The sequence below is a fragment of the Rattus norvegicus genome, chromosome 5, assembly GCF_021556685.1.
Source record: "Rattus norvegicus strain SHRSP/BbbUtx chromosome 5, alternate assembly SHRSP_T2T, whole genome shotgun sequence".
NCBI lineage: Eukaryota > Metazoa > Chordata > Mammalia > Rodentia > Muridae > Rattus > Rattus norvegicus.
In genome coordinates, this window is record NC_141538.1 from 115,250,607 (window position 1) to 115,272,797 (window position 22,191).

The window sequence follows — 22,191 nt, forward strand, 5'->3', positions numbered from 1 at the left end:
ATCTGCATGCATACATATCTGTGCACCACATGCATGACTAGTATTTGTCAGCACCTGCACCGCCAGTGTGTGAAATCGGGCGTAGGTCTGCAGGATTGAAAGAAAACACATACACGGATCACCCGTTTTCAGAGAGTGTCACCAAGGCTTTACTGAGATCTCCTTATATACCAGAGCAAAAGCCGTGGAAAACAACAAGGCAGGTGAAAATCCCCAACCAGGAAAACAGGAAAAGTCTGTGTGGTGGAAAGTTTCAGGCCCAATCAGGGGCATAAACAACTTAACAACAACAAACTAGAAGGCTTGGTGGGGAGGAAGGGTGCCATGGAAAATCCCGGCCCCAAATCAGGGGCTAAGAGCAGCTGCCAAGGGTGTAAACAACTTCTTGCTATAGCAGGCTAAAAGGTTCAGCGAGCGGGAAGGGAAACACCCCAAGGTAGGACCCAACAAGTATTCATAGAGGTTAGAAGAGGATGTTGGACCCCATGGAGCCAGGATTCAAACCTAGGTCTTCTAGAAGAGCAGCCCGTGCTTCTAAGCACTGAGCCATCTCTCTAACCCCTTGTAATTTTAAAGAGAATTAAGTTTCTTTTATAACTAGGCAACCATTAAATGGCTTCCACACTAAAAAAAATGGAACACCAGTGTTCAGGTATGAGACAGCAAAGAATTACACCTTAATAGTACCTTTGAAATGGAGGGGAAAGCAAAAGCAATCAAGCAAAGGCTAAATTCAAGGTTCTAAAAGTAACATCAAGAAACAAAACAACCAAAGAAACTGAGGGCTAGGAATATCCCTTGGTGGTACACAGATTCTTAGGATGTGTGAGGGTCTAGTGTCAATTCCTGGCACTAAAATTTTAAAAAACGGGGAACAGAAGAGGAAGGTAGAAGAGGAGGAAAGAAAAGGGGGTATGGGGAAAGAAACCTAAAGTAACAGGCTTGATAAATACGTAAGCTAAATAAGCTGAGTAATGTGCATTTCTATAGTACATTAAAGATTAACACTAAGTATTTTAAAAGAAAAGCTACTACAACTACTTATTTAAAATGGGAACATGTTCTATGTTGTTGAATGACTTAAAGCAAGATGTACAACATGACTAAGACTGTCTCTCTCAAGGCAGCCAAGCCACATAGATTTGATGCTCTCTCTACATTCTAAAAATGTTTTTCTTAGGTTTTCTTAGGCTTTACTTTCTTAGACTTCACCTTATTTATATATTATTTATGTCATTGCCCATTGGCAATGGTTCCCAAAATTTCAAGTACTTTTTATCATCAAAATATTCCAATTATACATATTTATAGCAATACACATATAAACAGACATGTAAAATAAATAGGACAAATGAACTTTTATATAGCACACAGAAACACACACACACACACACACACACACACACACACACACACACACGTAGAAAAACAATCACAATCTTCAAAGAGAGGCTGGAGAGACAGCTTAGCAGTTAGGAACATTTCTTGTTCTTCCAAAGGATCTGAGTTTGGCTCCCAGCATCCACTTCAGGCAGCTCACAACCACTTGTAACTACAGCTCCAGGAAATCTGATGTCCTCCTCTAGCCTCCTCTTACCCACATGTGACAATATATTTACACACACATGCATACACACACAAATGTATACACACACATACGCACAAACACACACACAATTTTCTTTTCAAAACAGGGATCATCAAAGGAATAGCAAAAAAGAAAAATTGTAATGAAAATGAAAGTGTTTGTGCTTTAACTTACTGACTGATTAAATCAGGTGCCACCTTAGAGCCACGATCTGCCTCCTCTTCCATATCAGAGTCCAAACCATTGTCACCTTATAAAAAAAATGAACTACTGAAAACACGTTTATAAAATTACTTATCAGTATACAAAAAAATGGCAAAGTTAAAAAAAACTTACAAGGTATTTTCTACTACTTGTATTTTTTTAAGATTGATTTTGTTTATGTGTATGTATGTGTGAATCTGTGTATAAATAGGTACACATCCAATGTGGGTGCTAGAAACCAGTCTCAGATACTCTACAAGAGCAGTAATTATCTTAATCCCTAAGTCATCTCTCCAGCCTCAAGTGTTAGATTCTAAATGTTGTTTTTTAAAGATGTATTTATTATATATAAGTACACTGTAGCTGTCTTCAGACACACCAGAAGAGGGCAACAGATCCCATTACAAATAGTTGTGAGTCACCATGTGGTTGCTGAAATTTGAACTCAGGACCTCTGGAAGGGCAGTCAGTGTTCTTAACTACTGAGCCATCTCTCTGGCCCTTAAATGTTTTTTCATTATCTTCCCTTTACCTATTACATACATATAAGAATGTGTATGAACGTAATTAACAGACTATATACGTATATGTGTATATGAATATTTTTCCAGAATAACAAATTCCATTAAATCACTTATTGCTTTTATTTGTATGTGTTTGTGTACGGTGGAGAGGATGCCCTCAGAGTCTAGAAGATGATAGCAGATCTCGTGAAGCTGGAGTTATGTTGATGCTGGGATCCAAACTTCAATCTTAACTACTGATCAATCTCTTCAACCCCACTACTTTGCAGTAATTAAAAAAAAAACAAAAGGGGGGTTGGGGATTTAGCTCAGTGGTAGAGCGCTTGACTAGCAAGCGCAAGGCCCTGGGTTCGGTCCTCAGCTCCAGACCAAAAAAAAAAAAAAAAGGAAGAAAAAAATTCAGTCTGGAAATTCAATATATTTGCTTTTTGTTTCTTCACTGATGCAAATGAGAAAATCCTCTCAATATGCCAAATCAAACCAAAAAAATACTTGAAAATTAAATACTCTAAAAGTTAGCAGTATCAAATAATAATCTTATTTTGGAAGAAATAAATGCTTGAAAACTACAAACAATTCTTTTTTTTTTCTTTTCTTTTTTTTTCGGAGCTGGGGACCGAACCCAGGGCCTTGCGCTTGCTAGGCAAGTGCTCTACCACTGAGCTAAATCCCCAACCCAACTACAAACAATTCTAACATTGCATCTAGGTGTTGGTGGAACAGGAGAAATACTCAATAGCTTATTACAGGTTATAAAGAAAAAAAGCAGAAAATATCTTATTTTAAAGAATATGCAACTTCTCAGTGTTTTTTTACAGTACTTCTATAATTTCTTTAATTTTTATTTTATTATATTATATAAACAGATTCATCTACATTATTTCTTGGTTAAGGTAAAGGTATATACCAAATCTGGGGTTTTCTTAGAAATTCTATTCTGATATGTAAATTATATTTTCCAGTACAGACAGAAGCAAAGATATTCTTCAGTGATTCCTCAATAAAGAAATTAAAATCACATTCAAGCAAGAGAAAGAAAACCTCAGTATTTATGCAGAGAACCACTTATTAAGTTTGCAGAAGATAGAAATATTCATTCTTACCCTCAAGAATCTTCAAGATTTTTTTTTCAGACAGGAGCTCTAATTGTTCCTGGCATAGTTTTTTAATTTCTTCTACTGAACAGTTCTAAAGAAAATGACATTTAAAAAAATTGCATTTATGTACTATAGCTCCAATGTAAACTGGAAAACTGCAATTATAAAAAAATTTGAATTAGCAAAATCTTATAATCAAACAAATAAAAGCTTCAAGAATATTCACATGAATTTATGGGATAAAATCTGAAAAGTTGTCAGATGACATGAATATTTCAGAGATTTGAAGGAATGCATAAAATCATGTTTATTAGAAGCAGAAACTGAACTAAATAAAAGTCAGTGTTCCAGATACCTTTAAATGTAGTCTATTTACCCGTTTAATTCTTGTAACTCTGCAGGGCGTGACCATATGAGATATTTGTCCTTAGGCTTTGCCTGGGCTTTGTATAACCATAAAATCAGAGTATCACATAGTTCCCTGAAGTTTATAGAAATATATACGTAAAAAAGCCCTATAAACATGATGAAACATAAGCTACTACAAACTCCTGTGGATTGTTACACAGCAGCATATTATTCTTTGTAACTCCAATTAGTACCACCACTGGGAAATAACTGAATTATTTCCATGGGGTCAATAAACGTCTTGCCTAAACATTTTTCTCTAAAAAAAAAATGTTTAAATATATAAGGCTTAATATTTAAGGTTCTCTAAATTTTCTTCCTTGAATTCTTTCAAGTAACTTGTTTCAGATTAGAACACCCAATCACACACTACATTCAGTGAAATGACTGCTACAAAGGAAGACTGTTTCTCCGTGTGTGCGGCCTACTACTGCAGGAAAGTACCTTCAGCACATCGGGGAGCATCTTCTGTAACTTCTGCTCTCCTATTATACAGAAGCACTGCTGCAGCATTTCCTTTTTGTCTGATATATAGAAACTAACAGGTTTTAACGAGACAGTCAGATCCAGGCCACCTTCTTCAAGATCACTGTGCTCTGCCAAGATTAACTCTTTTTCCAGACTTGGTAAAAGATACTTGGTTTCCTACAAGTAAAGAAATAAGGAATTATTAAATAACATTATTTAAAATACTTAGAATGCATGCATGACATACTCTATTGTCACTTCTTCATTCTTCATTAAACACTTCTAAATTCTTTTACTTGCACAACTATCTAAGGTCAGAAGAAAATTTAGTTGTTCCTCACTCTTTAATGTTATTCTCCATATGTCAGTTAGGAATTGTAATAAAAGAAAATCCTATCTCATAAGATACAAATCAAAATGTACCACTTCCTAAAATTTTAGACTTGAAGAATTAGGAAACTGCTTCAAGGGTCATTCATCCAAAAGCTAGAAATGCTTTGTCATTCTACTTAAATTCATATAAGGAAACAAAACAGCAGCAAATGTTACAAACCACAAGCTATCAGTTTCAAACTGTTACATGATTTAATCATATATCAAAAGGTTCAAGTAGTTTCAACAATTTAAGGCATTTCTGACAATTTTACTTCTATTTCCCATAACTAGTCAGTCTTCCAAATCTACTGCCAAAACACTGGCCATAATTCTTCCTAGATTAGAACAGCCATGGAGCTAGGATCTCTACATCCAGAATAAGATTTTGGTTTTGTTTATGTCAGCAAGAATAATTTTATAGACTAGGCCTCATGTTGTATACATTCTGTGTAAGATAGTCTCTCTGCTTCCCTTCCCCTACACTACACCATATCACACTATTAACAAGTGCACGTGCTTATCAGATACAAATTTGAAAGTCCAAATGGGGTGGGAAAGCAGTAAAGATTAAGAATTTTAATTTTCTTTTTTCAATTTAAGATTTTGTTTATTGCTATTAGGTGAGTATAACGTGTGTGAGTTTATACATGTAGAGGTTGAAGGACAACTTTTGAGAGTAGGTTTTCTCCTTTCCCAACAGCTTCAAGGATGGAACTTGAGTGTAAGGCTTGTGTAGTCCCACTGAGCCATCTCGCAGGCTCTTAAAACTTCTTTTACCAAGTAAAAGATCTGTACAATAAGAACTTCAAGACTCTGAAGAAAGAAATTGAAGAAGACCTCAGAAGATGGAAACACCTCCCATGCTCATGGATTGGCAGGATTAATATAGTAAAAATGGCCATTTTACCAAAAGCGATCTACAGATTCAATGCAATCCCCATCAAAATACCAATCCAATTCTTCAAAGAGTTAGACAGAACAATTTGCAAATTCATCTGGAATAACAAAAAACCCAGGATAGCTAAAACTATCCTCAACAATAAAAGGACTTCAGGGGGAATCACTATCCCTGAACTCAAGCAGTATTACAGAGCAATAGTGATAAAAACTGCATGGTATTGGTACGGAGACAGACAGATAGACCAGTGGAACAGAATTGAAGACCCAGAAATGAACCCACATACCTATGGGCACTTGATTTTTGACAAAGGAGCCAAAACCATCCAATGGAAAAAAGATAGCATTTTCAGCAAATGGTGCTGGTTCAACTGGAGGTCAACATGTAGAAGAATGCAGATCGATCCATGCTTATCACCCTGTACAAAGCTTAAGTCCAAGTGGATCAAGGACCTCCACATCAAACCACATACACTCAAACTAATAGAAGAAAAACTAGGGAAGCATCTGGAACACATGGGCAATGGAAAAAATTTCCTGAACAAAACACCAATGGCTTATGCTCTAAGATCAAGAATCGACAAATGGGATCTCATAAAACTGCAAAGCCTCTGTAAGGCAAAGGACACCGTGGTTAGGACAAAACAGCAACCAACAGATTGGGAAAAGATCTTTACCAATCCTACAACAGATAGAGGCCTTATATCCAAAATATACAAAGAACTCAAGAAGTTAGACCGAAGGGAGACAAATAACCCTATGAAAAAATGGGGTTCAGAGCTAAACAAAGAATTCACAGCTGAGGAATGCTGAATAGCTGAGAAACACCTAAAGAAATGTTCAGCATCTTTAGTCATAAGGGAAATGCAAATCAAAACAACCCTGAGATTTCACCTCACACCAGTGAGAATGGCTAAGATCAAAAACTCAAGTGACAGCAAATGCTGGTGAGGATGTGGAGAAAAGAGGAACACTCCTCCATTGTTGGTGGGATTGCAGACTGGTACAACCATTCTGGAAATCAGTCTGGAGGTTCCTCAGAAAATTGGACATTGAACTGCCTGAGGATCCAGCTATACCTCTCTTGGGCATATACCCAAAAGATGCCCCAACATATAAAAAAGACACGTGCTCCACTATGTTCATCGCAGCCTTATTTATAATAGCCAGAAGCTGGAAAGAACCCAGATGCCCTTCAACAGAGGAATGGATACAGAAAATGTGGTACATCTACACAATGGAATATTACTCAGCTATCAAAAACAATGACTTTATGAAATTCGTAGGCAAATGGTTGGAACTGGAAAATATCATCCTGAGTGAGGTAACCCAATCACAGAAAAACACACATGGTATGCACTCATTGATAAGTGGCTATTAGCCCAAATGTTTGAATTACCCAAATGCCTAGAACAAATGAAACTCAAGACGGATGATCAAAATGTGAATGCTTCACTCCTTCTTTAAAAGGGGAACAAGAATACCCTTGACAGGGAATAGAGAGGAAAAGATTAAAACAGACACAGAAGGAACACCCATTCAGAGCCTGCCCCACATGTGGCCCATACATATACAGCCATCCAATTAGACAAGATGGATGAAGCAAAGAAGGGCAGGCTGACAGAAACCGGATTTAGATCTCTCCTGAGAGACACAGCCAGAATACAGCAAATACAGAGGCAAATGCCAGCAGCAAACCACTGAACTGAGACTAGGACCCCATTGAAGGAATCAGAGAAAGAACTGGAAGAGCTCGAAGGGGCTCGAGACTCCCTTATGAACAACAATGCCAAGCAACCAGAGCTTCCAGGGACTAAGCCACTACCTAAAGACTATACATGGACTGACCCTGGACTCTGACCTCATAGGAAGCAATGAATATCCTAGTAAGAGCACCAGTGGAAGGGGAAGCCCTGGGTCCTGCTAAGACTGAACCCCCCAGTGAACCAGATTGTTGGGGGGAGGGTGGCGATGGGGGGAGGATGGGGAGGGGAACACCTATAAAGAAGGGGAGGGGGAGGGATTAGGGAGAGGTTTGCCCGGAAACCGGGAAAGGGAATAACACTCGAAATGTAAATAAGAAATACTCAAGTTAATAAAAAAAAAAAAAAAAAAATTCTTTTTAGGGTAGGCTTGAAGACGTACACCTTTAATCCCAGCACTTGAGAGGGAGAGGCAGACCCATCTCTGTGAGGTCAAGGCCAGGCTAACCTATGGAATGAGTTCCAGGATAGTCAGGGGTTTATAGTGACACCCTGACTGAAAACAAAAACAAAACAAAAACAGATTAAGCCTGTGACGCCTTGATAAGCATATGAGGAAAAATTATGAACTGCTATCAAATATACGTAAACCTCCCAAACTCAATTCACTACAAAAACTGAAACTATAGGCTAACCTAGCTTATGATGTACCAGCACTCAGGAAGCAAAGAAAGGCAGATAGTGAGCACAGCCAGCAACACAAGCAGAGGCTCTGTCTCAAAAAAAATAAACAAAAACACCTACCCCAAAGTAAAAATACTTCTACAGCACCTAAGTCCAACACACCAAGCAGGGCTTCTCCCAAGACAGCACATATAGTTTACTATCAACTAACTGACCAATACTTAACAAAATTATACTAACTAGATATACAATCACATCAACACCAGACCAGGAAGCCACATGAGAAAGTCAAACCCACAGAACTAAAAGTTGAAGAAATGTTCCTGACCTGAGCATAGTCACCTTCACATTCTATCACAAATACACTTATCAGTACAAAATTATAACTGCTCCCACTAGAGCTGGATGTGTAGCTCAGTGCTAGAGCACTTGCCTAACAGGTTCAAGGCCCTGTGTTCAATATAGAAGGGAAGGAAAAAGAGGAGGAAGAAGGGAGGACAGAGTCTTATTTTAAAAACAAAATGGGAAGAGAATGCCCATTATCACTGCTCTAATACTATACTAGGCTCTGATAATACAAAATGAACAACAGAAAACTGCTAAAAATGTCAAAATTTGGTATGAGCAGAAATACTACAGAAAAGGACTAATAATAAATAATGTGATTAGGTAGGAGAAAATCATATAAGTAATTGAATCCATGAGCCCTAATTTAAAGTTGTAATATGTTAAAAAGTATGAGTCTAAGGCTGGAGAGATGACTCAGCAGTTAAGAGCACTGTCTGCTCTTCTAGAGGTTCTGAGTTCAATTCCCAGCAACTACATGGTGGCTCACAACTATCTGTAATGGAATCTTAATGACCTATTCTGGTGTGTCTGAAAACATAAAATAAATCTAAAAAAAAAAAAAAAAGTATGAGTCTAGAGAGACGGCTCAGCAGTTAAGTGGTTAAGGGTACTGAGTGCTCTTCCAAAGTACCTAGGTTCAAATCCCAACACCCACATGGTACCTCACATTGTCTGTAACTCCAAGATCTGACAGTCTCACACACGGACATACATGCAAACAAAACATCAAAGCACGTAAAATAAAGGTAAATAAATTTTTAAAAACTAAGCTCTTTTAAATGCATAATCTATAAGTGCAGGTATGTGAGTAGAATCAGCAGGAAGGGTCCTTGTCACTACCCTAATATGAGAGCTCAATCCTTTGGAACCCAAGTGTTGGAAAGAATACCTGTGAGAGTTGTCCTCCAACTCCTCATGGGTATGCGTGTGATTAAATGAATAAATGTGAAATGTGTTACGTCTTTTAAAAATACAGAATTTTTATAAATTTTACGAACCTCCAAAACACAAAATCTAGAAGGCAAAAGGACACAGCTCTCACTACAAAAAAAATAAAAATTAAAAAAAAAAAATCGGGGCTGGGGATTTAGCTCAGTGGTAGAGCGCTTGCCTAGGAAGCGCAAGGCCCTGGGTTCGGTCCCCAGCTCCAAAAAAAAGAACCAAAAAAAAAAAAAAAAAAAAAAATCACACCTTAAACCAGCAGTTCTCAACCTGTGGGTCAAGACACCTGGGGGGGTAGACTGTGACCTTTTCACAGGGTTACCTAATACCATAGGGAAACACAGATACTTACAGTAACAGTAACAAAGTTACAGTTATCAATAGCAAAGGAAAGAATTTTATGGTTGTGAGTCACAACATGAGGAACTGTATTAAAGGGTCCCAGCATTAGGACAGTAAAAGCACTGCTTTAAACCAAGTTATATTAACATTTGCTGTATGCTCTACACAAAAGTTAAAAACTAACACTTATTTGAAATATGTATGTGAATTCTCAGTGAAACACTGAATAAAAGAAAAAACAAGCAAAGAATCTATACAACTACACAAAGAGTCAAAGGGTAAATAAAATGGAAAAATATTCAGTACAACTATTCATCAGGAAAATACATTTTACAACAATTTTAGCCAAGTGCGGTGGTGGATGCCTTTAATCTCAGTACTCAGAAGACAAAGGCAGGCAAAAAAAAAAAATTTTTTTTTGAGTTCCAAACCAGTGAGGCCCTGGCTCAAAAAAAAAAAAAAAAGATGAAACAATTACTTGGTCTGTCAGTCTGACAGCTTTCTAAAAAGAACTCTAAAAAGAAAAAGAAAAGAAAAAAACAGAGATGGGGGGGGGGGATGTCAGCACACCTGTAATGTCAGCATTCCAAGGCCAGAGGCAGGAGGGTGGATGCTAAGTCTGAGGCAGGCGAGGTCTATGGAGCATACATATAGCAAGTTCTAGACTAGCCAGGACCAGGGGGTGGGAGGATGGGAGGGGGATGAGGAGGTTACTTAGGAAGATAACACGCTTGTGAAGACTGGCAGAGATGTACATCCATACTATCTCAACTATAAATAGGTTAAGTCTTGCTTTAAGCATTTGGTTCTATTTCAACACGTCTGCTTTATGTTAAAAGTTTGGGTTTACATATCTAGGGTTTAGTTCATTTGGGTTGTGAAGCCCAAGTAGCGGGAGCATGAAGCATTTGGTCAATATAGCAGATGGTGCCAGTATGCAGAGAAAGAGGAATTCATCGCTTTTTAAATGCATATACCTTTTGACACTGCAATTTCACTTCTATAAGTCCAAGCCTATGTAAGTACCAAGATCTATGAACAGTGTGTTCCATTTGGTATTGTATGTAAAATCAATAAAACTAAAAACCTAAATATTCATCAATAAAGATACGTGGATACTGGGACACCTAAAACACACCATGTATGGTAGGTGGCCCATTCAATGTGAGCATATAACCAATTACATACGTAAAAGTAAACAATGAAAAGTGGCTATATAGCCACAGAAGTCGTGCATACCAAGTGGCAGTACGAAGGGCTTTTAACCCGTCTTTACTTCTGTGTTCAATGAATTTTAAAAACACATTCATTTGCTTTATAGTAAGTTACAAACTACAGTTTTAAATAGTGGTATCGCGGAAGGTTCATGATGCATAAGAAACACATTTTGGTCCCAGGTGTTGAATTCAACTGCAGAAACTGAAATTCTTGCGATTGTAACTGGGTAAAACTCCTGAACTTGGGTCTCAGGTGTTTGTTGTTGTGGGGTTTTTTTTAATATGTGTGTAATGTGAAAATAATCGGAATTCATTAAATAGGTAAAGATGATCAGTGCTTACACCGGCATTCGTAACCACTTCCCGACCCTCAAATCCTCTAGGGAAATTGGGAAAACCACAAGTAAAAGAAACCGCGAAAGTTTAATGGGGAAGGGGTACTGATCAGTAAATCCAGAAACGTGTAAGTTCAATACATGGGGACAGGTTCAAACGGATTCAGAAGCGTTCCGGCGGCCCAAGGGACCCCGGCACTAACAATGAGCTTCTGCCCGCGCCCGCGCGGCTCTGCAGCCCGGCTCTTCTGAGGGGCCACAGCTCCGGGAGGCGGCGCGAGGCGAGGCACGCACCTGCTGCAGGGAGCCCGAGACGCTGGAGGACGAATCGGTGCTCCTCCGCTTTCGGCGCTCACTTCGTTCCGCGCCGCCCGCCACACTCGTCCCGCCGCCAGCGACCCCGCAGCAGCCAACGCTCCCGCACCCACCCGCGCTCCCGCTCAGCACGGGCACCAGGTCCGGGGCCGCGAGCGCCGCGGCTGCCTCCTGCCCACTCCGCTTGCGCCTCTTCTCCCGGGAAGACTTCTTCCCCGTCATGGTCCTCGCGCTGCAACCATCAGCGACAGCCAGCCGTCTCTGCAGCAACAGAACCCCACTTCCGTAGCGGCCGGAGCTGGTGTCGCAGGCTTGGCGTCACTTCCGGTTGCGGCGCGTTTCACTACGTATCGTTTCAAGAGGAGGGGCTCGGATGCGCCAGGCCAGCTGCTGAGGTTTTCTGGAGTTTAAAAGGTGACGTGTAGTCCAACAGAGCTGATTGCTTTTTTCCAACCTCTGCGGAGATCTAGTTCTTTTTAGTGTATCTCAGTGTACAAGTAAGTGGAAAGGTAAAATTAAAATTGCTGAGTCTCCAATTTCCTTTGCCTCCAATTTCCTTTGCCTCCAATTTCCGCGTGTGATACGATATAACTATGAAAAGAATTTCAGAATAAAAAAAAAAAATGTTTCGTCTCACTACGATCTCATTTGAGCATTTTTTTTAAGTTCACTTCAAGGACTTCTACAAAAATTACAGTCTTCTGTCTCCGTATTTTGTATCATTAAAACTAATTTCGAGGCATGATTACTTGTTACTTTTAAAGGAATGGAAAGAAAGGGGGAAAAAAAGACACTTTCCTGTGGTATTATTTCACAGTGTTCAAAAATGTGAGTTTAGGGGCTGGGGATTTAGCTCAGTGGTAGAGCGCTTACCTAGGAAGCGCAAGGCCCTGGGTTCGGTCCCCAGCTCCGAAAAAAAGAACCAAAAAAAAAAAAAAATGTGAGTTTAGAGTTTATTAAGAGTCTGCATGATGGCCACGTGGAGATGAGTTCTAGCTGCCTACAGTAAAACTTTCTCAAATGACCTAGGGAGATGGATTCCTTTGTTCGGTTTTTCTTTCTGAGGTCATCCTGTCTGCCTCTGAAGTAGGTGAAAATAGAAACACACACCATATACCTTGTGAAGCCTGAACTTGAATTCATGTTTGTGAATTTGTGTGTTTTTGTTGTTGCTGTGTGAAGTAAAAACCACAGTTCTCATATTAAACGGAATCAGAGTTTATTTTGGTGCTGCTTTGAGTGGCTATAGCCCAAGAAACTTGGATTTTAGTTACCCCAAATTCTATGTTCCAAATGTGGAAGCAGTTTCCTGAAGTTTTTATTTATTTTTTATAGTTTTACAAAATAAAAATAAATCAAGGAAACTTTTAAAGAACATTAATGAGTATACCCAAGAGACAGATACATTGAGATGGGAAGGGAGACTATTCTATAGGCCCAAGATCTTATCTGATGACATTCTCAACTCATGGATTAGTAAGAAGGTAATGTTCTGCTAAGTTAATAGCTTCTAAGAGGCTTTTACTGTTACTATCACATGATGTTAGTTCAAATTGTCACATCCAAAGGAAACTCAAATTCCCAACTCCAGAAAGCAATCCAAATATCCAGAAATGAATTCAACATGGAGTAGAGGAGGGTTTCTAGCAGTTAGATAAATGCCAGCATTCCTCAGAAACTTGTGAGGCTGGTTCCCATTTACCAAAAGGAGTCATTTTCGTTACCTCTGGCAGAAGGCACATATGCCTACCTGTGATGCCTATCAGCATGCCTGTTACACATTTCAAAATCAAAACTAGCATCCTAACCCTTCTCACCTCTGCCCCATGCCAAACTCCCTTCGGCTCCAGGTTTCTCTTTCCCCAGATACTCAGTCTCCTTATAGCCCTGGGATTCTCACTATGTTTCCCTATGTGCTATTCCTGCTTCTCTCACCATTTTCCCTATTCTCTGACCCCTGCTATTCTTCCCTCTCTCACAGATAGCCCTGACCAACTTCAGGCTTTCTTTCCTGTGAACTCTTACAGATGCCTCTGGCTGTTCTCTCTATATATTACAAACCTTCATCTTAACCACACCATGGAGCAGTCATGTCAGTTTTATCACAGATACACAGTGGAGCAAGAACGGCTGGCTGTTCCTGAAGGCTAAAACTAGCCCAAGATAAAGTAATTAGGCTATGAACTTAGAAAATTTCAACCTCTTCACAGTACTGAAATTCCGATTCATCCATCAGTCTCTTTAGACAAAGATTCATTCCAGATTTTTGTTTTGTTTTGTTTTGTTTTTTTCCAGGTTTTTTGTCGTTGTTGTTGTTGTTGTTGTTGTTGTTGTCCACAGCCAGACAGGTCTTTTCAAAAGTGTTTGTTCACAGTTGTTTTTTGACAGGGTCTTTCAGAGTCTAGACTGGCCTGCAACACTGTACAGCTAAGGATGGCCTTGAAGTATTTCTCTTGTTTTTTGGTTTGTTTGTTCATTTGTTTTTAGATTGATATATTTATTTTGTGTATATGAATGTTTTGCCTGCATATAGACATATGTACCACAACACTGCCTGGTCCCCTCAGAGATCAAGAGAGGACCTTGGATCTCTGAAAAATGAAATTACTGATGGCTGCAAACCACATGGGTGCTGGGAGTGGAACCCAGAAACTCCAGCAAAGCAATAATTGCTCTGAACTGCTGAGCCATCTTTCCAGCCCCAGGCTTGAACGCTTGATCCTCCTGCTTCCCCTTCCCTAGTATTGATATTATTGGCATGTAACCCCTTGCCTAATTTATGTTATGCTGACATCAAACCCAGGGGTTTGTGCATACTGAGCAAGCACTATGTGTTAAGGGAGCCACACAGCATTGACTTCTTTTTAAAGGAGCCACACAGTATTGGCTTCTTTTTACAAAGCAAAAATTACGTTACAACAAAACAACTGTCTCAGTTTCATGTACTGACAAGGATAATAGGAGAATTTTGTTTCATTTCACCATGACAAGATAGCTCAGTGGTTAATAATACACTGCTATTTCCGTTGTCCAACACCCTCTTCTGGCCTCCATAGGCACCTGCACTCTTGTACACATACTTCCACCATTCTTCCACATAAACATATATAAATCATACAATTTTAAAAATAAATCTTTAAAAAATATGTTTGAAACCATTCTAAGGAATGTGATAGGAAAACGGCCTTTCCTGAGGTTGTTTATTGCTTTTATGGCATCACTAGGGAGAAACCTGCCTTGCTAGTATTCTAGGTAACTACAGTTATTCCTCACGTTTTCCCTGAGCTAAAGAATTCTGATCTCATATTTTGTGATGTTTTCCAGGTTCTCTTTGTTACCCATTTTGACCAAAATCTTTCTCTAGGAAGTAGGGATAATCAACTGATAGTTCTCAAGAGTTAAGAACTGAATGTACCATGTTGCTAGAAAGGCTTGTTCCTATGTAGTTGTCCCACAAAGCTGCAGTTACAAGTCCTGAACTAAATTTTAAGATAGCAAGGGTCTCCTGAGTGAGGGCTTCAGTCATGTAATACAAAAAATTCCTGAATCATGTTCAGCTGTTGAGTATCCATAATTCTAGTAGGTTTATGTGTGGTTCTAAGATATCAAGAAAGACAATAATAATTTGTGAAGGACAACAAGCAAACAAATGAGTAAATGCTGAGCTATGTATCTGAAAAGAGATCCAGTTCCTAGGGTAACCAGCTACCGGTGTCACAAAGCTTGAATTCAAGCCAGCTGGAAAGTTAGTATGACCTTTTGTCAACTTTGGTAAGCTCAAATATCTTTGCAGTTTCACACTGGACCTGAGGAGCATTTAACCACACACAGCATGAAAAATAAGTGTCTTTGTAACTAGCACAATCTGTTTTGGGGTAATGCATCATGAGGACCTAAGTTCACAAAATCAACAGTCAAGTTTGTGAGGCCAGGGAGTCATGGGGAGGGGAGGAGGTGCCTGCAGCATGTCCAAAGCCTAGACATCTCATCCTGACATAAGCAGAAGTGGTATTGATGTCCCTTCCCAGGCCCTACAAGACCTGGCACATAGCCCTACGCCCCCACCTTTGCCCTACCGGAGGAGGTCACACCAGGTTAAACTTCCTCTTCCCTTATAAGGCCATGTCCAGCAGCACCTGGAATTCCTCCTTATGCAAATGAGGAATACCCAGGCCCCTGGTCCCAGCTAATGATGTACACTCACCCCCATATCCCTACTCACCTCCCAAAGATTTAAATAGCCTTTGTGCCCCCGATTAAAATGAGCTGTCTTACTGAAGCTGCCTCCCGAGAGTCCATTCTCATCAAGCTCACTGCTGCCTGAGGCCTCTCAGTCTCTGTTCTGGCTCAACTCTCCACTCAGGACCCACCAGTTGTGATCACAGCCCGATGCTATGGGTAGGGAAGCATAGCCTGAACAGGAGTCCAATGGCTTGTGCCTATAATCCCATCCTCAGGGAAAAAGATGGGAACATCTCTGGGAATTGCTGGCCTTTGAATTTGGCTTAATTACTAAGTTCCAGGTTCAATGACACTCCTTGTCAAAAACAAACCAAAACTGTACTAGATGAAGAGTCACAGGATTCCTTGGACCCAGGTAGCTCTGGCAAAAGAAGTGATTCTAGAAAGACTATACAGGACTCCAACTGCATATGTAGCAGAGAATAGCCTTGTTGGGGCACCAGTGGAAGGGGAAACCTTGGTCCTGCCAAGGTTGGACCCCCAGTGCAGGGGAATATGGGGGGGCAGTAGGGGGGATGTATGAGGGGGGAATACCTGTATGGGGAGGGGGAGAGGAGGGGATGGAGGCTTATGGACAGGAAACTGGGAAGGGGAATAACATTTGAAGTGTAAATAAAGAATTATATCTAATAAAAAACAAATACAATACAGTACAATATAATAAAATAAAAAATTAAAAAAAGAAGTGATTTTAATGCTTGAAGAGAAATTTCTAGTCATATATTTCATTTCCAATGAGGCCATTCTTATCCATGATTCGAACATTTTGCCAGTACTTGCCAAATGTCTAGATACATACTAGTGAGTCCTATTCCTGGGAGTGTCCAGACCTGTTATCCTGTCAATGCAAAACATAACTCTTACCTAAACAATAATAAGGGTTGCTTATTATGAGTCAAATGTGAGTGACCAGTGTACAGGGGCAAGATCCCAAGCTGCTCCACATAATATGTCCCTCAAGGTGCCAGTTAAATGAATATTTATTATCTCAGAATAAAACAGTTTCATTAATCAACATTTTTCAAATGTTCAGATGGAAACTATCATTCCAACCTGATACTTATAAGGTTGTTAGGTCAGACACAGAAGTTGCCATGAAATAACTATTAAGGGAGCGAATTATAATAGAGATAACTTGGCTCTGGACTGCCAATATTTCAACTCTCCACAGTCATGGAGTTCTGATAAGCCATGTGGAATCTTTTAACATAATTGTTTGATTTTTCTGGAAATGTCTTAGGCCTCATATTTCAGAAGGATCTTCATCAATATTTTCCTAGCAATTTTAGAAGTTTCTTTGTTAGTGATTGATTATGAAGAGAACTTCGGATAATAAGTTAAAGAAAAAGACAGTGAGAGGTTTGGTTAGGTATTCTACAAGAGATTGTCTCGTTCGCAATGAGCCCAGACATTCATAAACTGAGGGAGATGTTTGTTATCCTCAGACACTCAAAGGCCAATAATCTCCTAGCCTGTTGCTAAGGTGGGTTTGGCTTTGCTCTGAGGATTCCTTTGATTTTTTTTTTTTTTTGAGTCAGGATCCCATGTAGTCACACTAATCTTACTAGGCAGCTTGAGTGACATGGTTTTCATGTTCTTCCAACTTCCACCTCTCCAGTACTATATTGCCAAGGTGCAAAGAGTTATGACTGGGAAAAGCAACAGCAGCAAACACCTGGTACTGATCTGAAATCAGGAATCCATGATTCAGATAAGCCATAAAGAGATGGGCTTTGAGAGATGGGCAAAATTGGGTCACTAGTTAAAGCCAGACCATTGTAAACAGAAAAATAAAAACAAAAGCAGAAGGTTAGGATCTTGGGTATGTATCTCACAATGCATGTTCTTTGTAAATATTTTATGTAAATAAGATTGACTAAAGGTGGCATTTTTGTCTAAAAACTAACATTTTATAAAATGATCCTAAGTCCACAAGGAACTGTCTCTCGATTCTGAGTACAGAATAATAGTTAGACACAGAGGGTAAGACAGAAAAATGGTTTTTAGACATGAGACATAAGAAAACTTGGCAGACAATATCTATATGTGTCTCTTTATAGGTTATATAAAGGGAACGGAGGGAGCATTAGTGATAAGCATCATAAATCATTGTCACTTGGAGGAAGACGGTGACATCCAACATGTCTGAGTTTACCTGTACATCCCTAGGAAGGTGACCTGGAGCTAATCATGGGTGTTTCTTCCACAATGGGTTTTTTTTTTTAAAGACAAACTATGAAACTTTAAGAGAAAGGTAGAAGATAAGAACAAAAAGAATAAAAGGCAATTTGTTTGGACTAGAGGGAGTGTAATTCAGAGGTAGAGTCCCTACTTAATAAGGCCCTGAGATTGAGCGTCTAGAATTTTGAAAAGTAAAAGTCATTTTGCTCATAAGAAAGATAATAAAAGGGAATAATATATCACATCATATACTTAGATAGAAGCAACATTTTCTAACATCCTAGAAGTTATTTTGATCATTTTACTGTAACATAATGATAAATGTTTCAGGAGATAAATATGTTTATCTCACTTAAATATGACACAATGTATACATGTGTGAAAACATCACACATTGCCCCACTAGCATATACAATATTTATGATGACTAGGTATATAATTCAGTGGTAGACTACTTGCTAAGCATCTATTTATAAGGCCCAAAGCTTGAAACCCACCACTGTAAACAAACACACAAATAAACAATTTTCTATGAAAGCAAGATGGCCCAATAAGAAAAGGTTGCATACATAGTCTGACAACCTAAATTCAATCCAGAACCCACATAGATGTGGGTGAGAAGTGAGTCTACAAAATTGTCCTTTGACCTCCACATGAGCTCTGGCAGGTAAAGCCCTGTCTTCCCACACAAATTAGTATTAGTTTTTTTTTTTTTAAAGGCTGGATGATGGTGGTGCATGCCTTTAATCTGAGCACTCAGAAGGCAGAGGCAGGTGGGCTTCTGTTGAGTTCAAGACCATCCTGGTCTACAGAGTGAGTTCCAGGACAACCAGGGTTACACAGAGAGACCCTGTCTCAATAAAAATTGTTCTTAAGTTGGAAAAAAAATAGAGTTTGTGGTGAGGCTGTCTAATGAGGTCTCTTTTTTTTTTAAGATTTATTTTATGTATGTGAATACACTATAGCTGTCCTCAGACACACCAGAAGAGGGCATCAGATCCCATTACAGATGGTTGTGAGCAACCATGTGTTTGCTGGGAATTGAACTCTGGACCTCTGGAAAAGCATCTAGTGCTCTTAGCTGCTGAGCCATCTCTCCAGGCAGAGGTTTTCTTTTTTAAACTGAGTCAACACAGGATGGGTTAACAATACCTCCAGGAAGTTGGAGGGAGTCCTTTATTTAGCTTCCAGTAAACGCAATCCCCAGATGGAAAGCTGTGGTCAGGAATGATATCTTTGTCCCCAGGAGCTCCCCATTAAAAAGTTGGATTTTTTTTTTTAATTTAGATCTCAACGGAAGTGGAAAATATCTCCTTGAAGGAGAGTTTGTTTATGTTTCCTTCTCCTAGGCAGATGAGCCTTCCTGTTATTATTTCAAAGGGAAAAATCTTGATATTTTGCAAATGGGATTGGAACAAAGGTTAATAAAGCAAAATCAACAAAGTAACTTTTGGCCAGTCAAAGTAAAAACGGCTGTTGACAACTGGGATTTACTGTTCCATTGTCTTCCTCCTTCCTTAAACCTAACCAGAGTAAGTACGATGGCCGTCGAGAGGATCTACTACATGTTACGAAAGGACTGAAATCATTTGGTTCAGGAAACTAAAATTTAGAGGGACCTCCCCAGAAGAGAACAGTCTTTTCTGGTAAGATTTCCACTACCTTGTGGGCTATAGCTTTGCAGCACAGAAATACTCTAGCCTGGTCCAGTGATGGTAGCAGGCACTTTTAATCCCAGCACTCAGTAGGCAGGGGTAGGCAGATCTATGAGTTTGAAGTCATCCTGGTCTACAAAGTGAGTTCTGGGACATCCAAAACTACACAAAGAAACCCCTTCTCAAAAAGAAAAAGAAATATCTCGGCCTAATAAGGAAGTAGCTTATGGGGTTCCAAAGAATTAACACATGAACATGTTGTGAGAAGGTAGGGAGAATTGGTCTGTTCTTTGTGCCACACTGTAAATAAATTTCTGGTAAATGTCTACCTGAGTAGTGTCATGTACCTGCAGTAGCAGCACTGATTGTGTGTGTGTATGATGTAATGCCTGTGTGTAGTGTATATAAGTGTGTGTGTGTGTGTGTGTGTGTAGTATTATGTGTGTAGTCTATGTGTATGTGTGTATTATGTATAGTGTATGTGTGTGGTGTTTGGTATGTGTGTAGTACAGTTTGTGTAATGTGTATGTGTGTAGTGTGTGTGGTGTGTGTAGTATATGTGTATGTATGTGTGTTGTGTGTAATGTGTATGTGTATAGTGCACACTCACACGTGAACATACAGGGAAATATATCAAGTTTGAAGTTTGAGGCCAACTTGGGCTACACAGTGAGCTAAAGACAAGCAAGCAAAAAGAATGTTCCTACACTGTTCCATATTCATCATTCATTCTCAGCAGCTCTCTCTTAACAACAGCTTGCACCAGGCCTGCTTGTGCAAGGGCAAGTCAAGAAGTTTGTTCTTCCACACAGTGTCATGATACACAGCCATCCTGGCACTTGGAAGACTGAGTCAGGTGACTGTGAGTTCAAGTTGAACCTGGAATACATACTAAGTCTTAACCAACAAGCAAACTTAAGAGGTTTTTAAATTGCCTTTATGTCTAAAAGTGGGCAATTATTTTTAATGGGTTGTTCTGGAGAGGGAAGGAAACCATTTTTCCCCCTGCAACATGCTCAAATCTTGGGCCACTTCAAAATAGGCTGACTGAATAATTACTAATCATATTACTTTCTGCTGTGTGGCAGGACCTGGTTTAGGTAATCAGTTCAGTTTGCTGAGTTGGTGATAGTCTGGGAGAGGTTTTTTTCATGTTTGTTTGTTTGTTTTTATGATTTCCATTGAAGAGACAAACGTGTGCCCTGTGCTGTTTTTATTAGAATTTTTTAAAATACATTTGCTCTATAAAGCAAACAACATCAGCGACATGTGTTAGTTTTCTTGTAGAGATCTCTCCAGCACGAAGAGCAAATAGTGAAAGCCATAGACGCATAACGATGAGGCTCTGCTGAAAGCAAGGACAGGACAGGGGCAGGGGCAGTGAAGAGTAGTGGTAGAGAGAAAAGAGAGAGATTCAAGTAAAGAGAAATGAAGGTCTACATCTGAGGCAGGCCTACTGACAGTCATGGTAGTGAGAGTTACAGGATGAGCTATATAAGGAGAACAGCCACTGTCCTTCAACTGACTAGAAGTCACTGTATGGCTGCTGGAGCACTGAAACAAGGAAGCAGCCTTTGAGTACTGGAACACTTGTTGACAGTAACATCCTGGAAGTCTCTTCTGTCTGTTTTTTTTTTTTTTTTTTTTTTTTTGGTAAGACCCTCTAAAACGTTTTATTTTCCTGTAAAACAGGAAACCCTGTTCCTCTTCTAATTTCTTCCTGTTGATATCTGGATTTTCTAAGTTTCTTTTTAGGTACCCTGGCCTTTTACAGCAACAGAAAAGTCTTTTATTATGTTCAGGGCATTTAAAAACAATACTTATTTTGTAAATGAGTACAGTCACTGTCCTCAGACATGCCAGAAGAGGGCATCGGATCACATAACAGAAGATTGTGAGCCACCATGTGGTTTCTGGGAATTGAACTCAGGCCCTTTGGAAAAGCAATCATTGCTCTTAACCATTGAGCCATCTCTCCAGCCCCTGTTCAGGTCATTTTTCTTGTCAAAGGATCTTATCTGGTTAGAAGGTTTGATTTCACCAGTTGGTTGTGGTCATAGGGTTTCTATTGATGTGATAAAACACAACCAAAAGCAAGTAGGAGAAAACAGCTCATTTCACTTCCACATCACAGTCTTTCACTGAGACAAGTCATAGCAGGAATTCAAACAGAGTAGGAACCTGGAGGTAGATGTTGATGCAGAGGTCATGGAGGAGTGCTGCTTACTGGCTTGCTCCAACTGCTTTCTTATACCTTACCTTACAGGACCACATACCCAAGCCCTGCCCTCTGTGGGATGGATTAAACCACTAGGTCATTAATCAAGAAAATGCCCACAAGCTGTCCACAAGCAACCTGGTGGGGACATTTCCTCAGTTGAGGTTCCCTTTTTTTTTTTTCTTAAGATTTATTTATTTTGTGTATGTGAGTACACAGTCACTTTCTTCAGACACACCAGAAGAGGGCATCAGATCCCATTACAGATGGTTGTGAGCCACCATGTGGTTGCTGGGAATTGAACTCAGGACCTCTGCAGGAGCAGTCAGTGCATTTAACTGCTGAGCCATCTCTCCAGCCCGAGGTTCCCTCATTCTTAATGATGCCAGCCTGCGTTGACATTAAAAACTAGTTAGCACAGCTTTAAAGATGAAGATTCACTTTTAAA

General features: G+C 39.5%; 1 protein-coding gene across 2 annotated transcripts in view; it reads right to left on the reverse strand.

The window, feature by feature from the left end:
* Positions 1 to 11,761, reverse strand: part of Caap1 (caspase activity and apoptosis inhibitor 1) — a 56,724-nt gene extending 44,963 nt beyond the window's left edge. The window contains 4 exon segments of one of the 2 annotated variants that reach the window (NM_001034154.4): positions 1,763 to 1,838; positions 3,420 to 3,504; positions 4,266 to 4,466; positions 11,561 to 11,761. In NM_001034154.4, the coding sequence (NP_001029326.2) occupies positions 1,763 to 1,838; positions 3,420 to 3,504; positions 4,266 to 4,334 (230 nt within the window). In that variant the 5' untranslated portion in view covers positions 4,335 to 4,466; positions 11,561 to 11,761. 2 annotated transcript variants of the gene reach the window in all.
* Between the last annotated feature and the right edge of the window lie 10,430 nt (positions 11,762 to 22,191).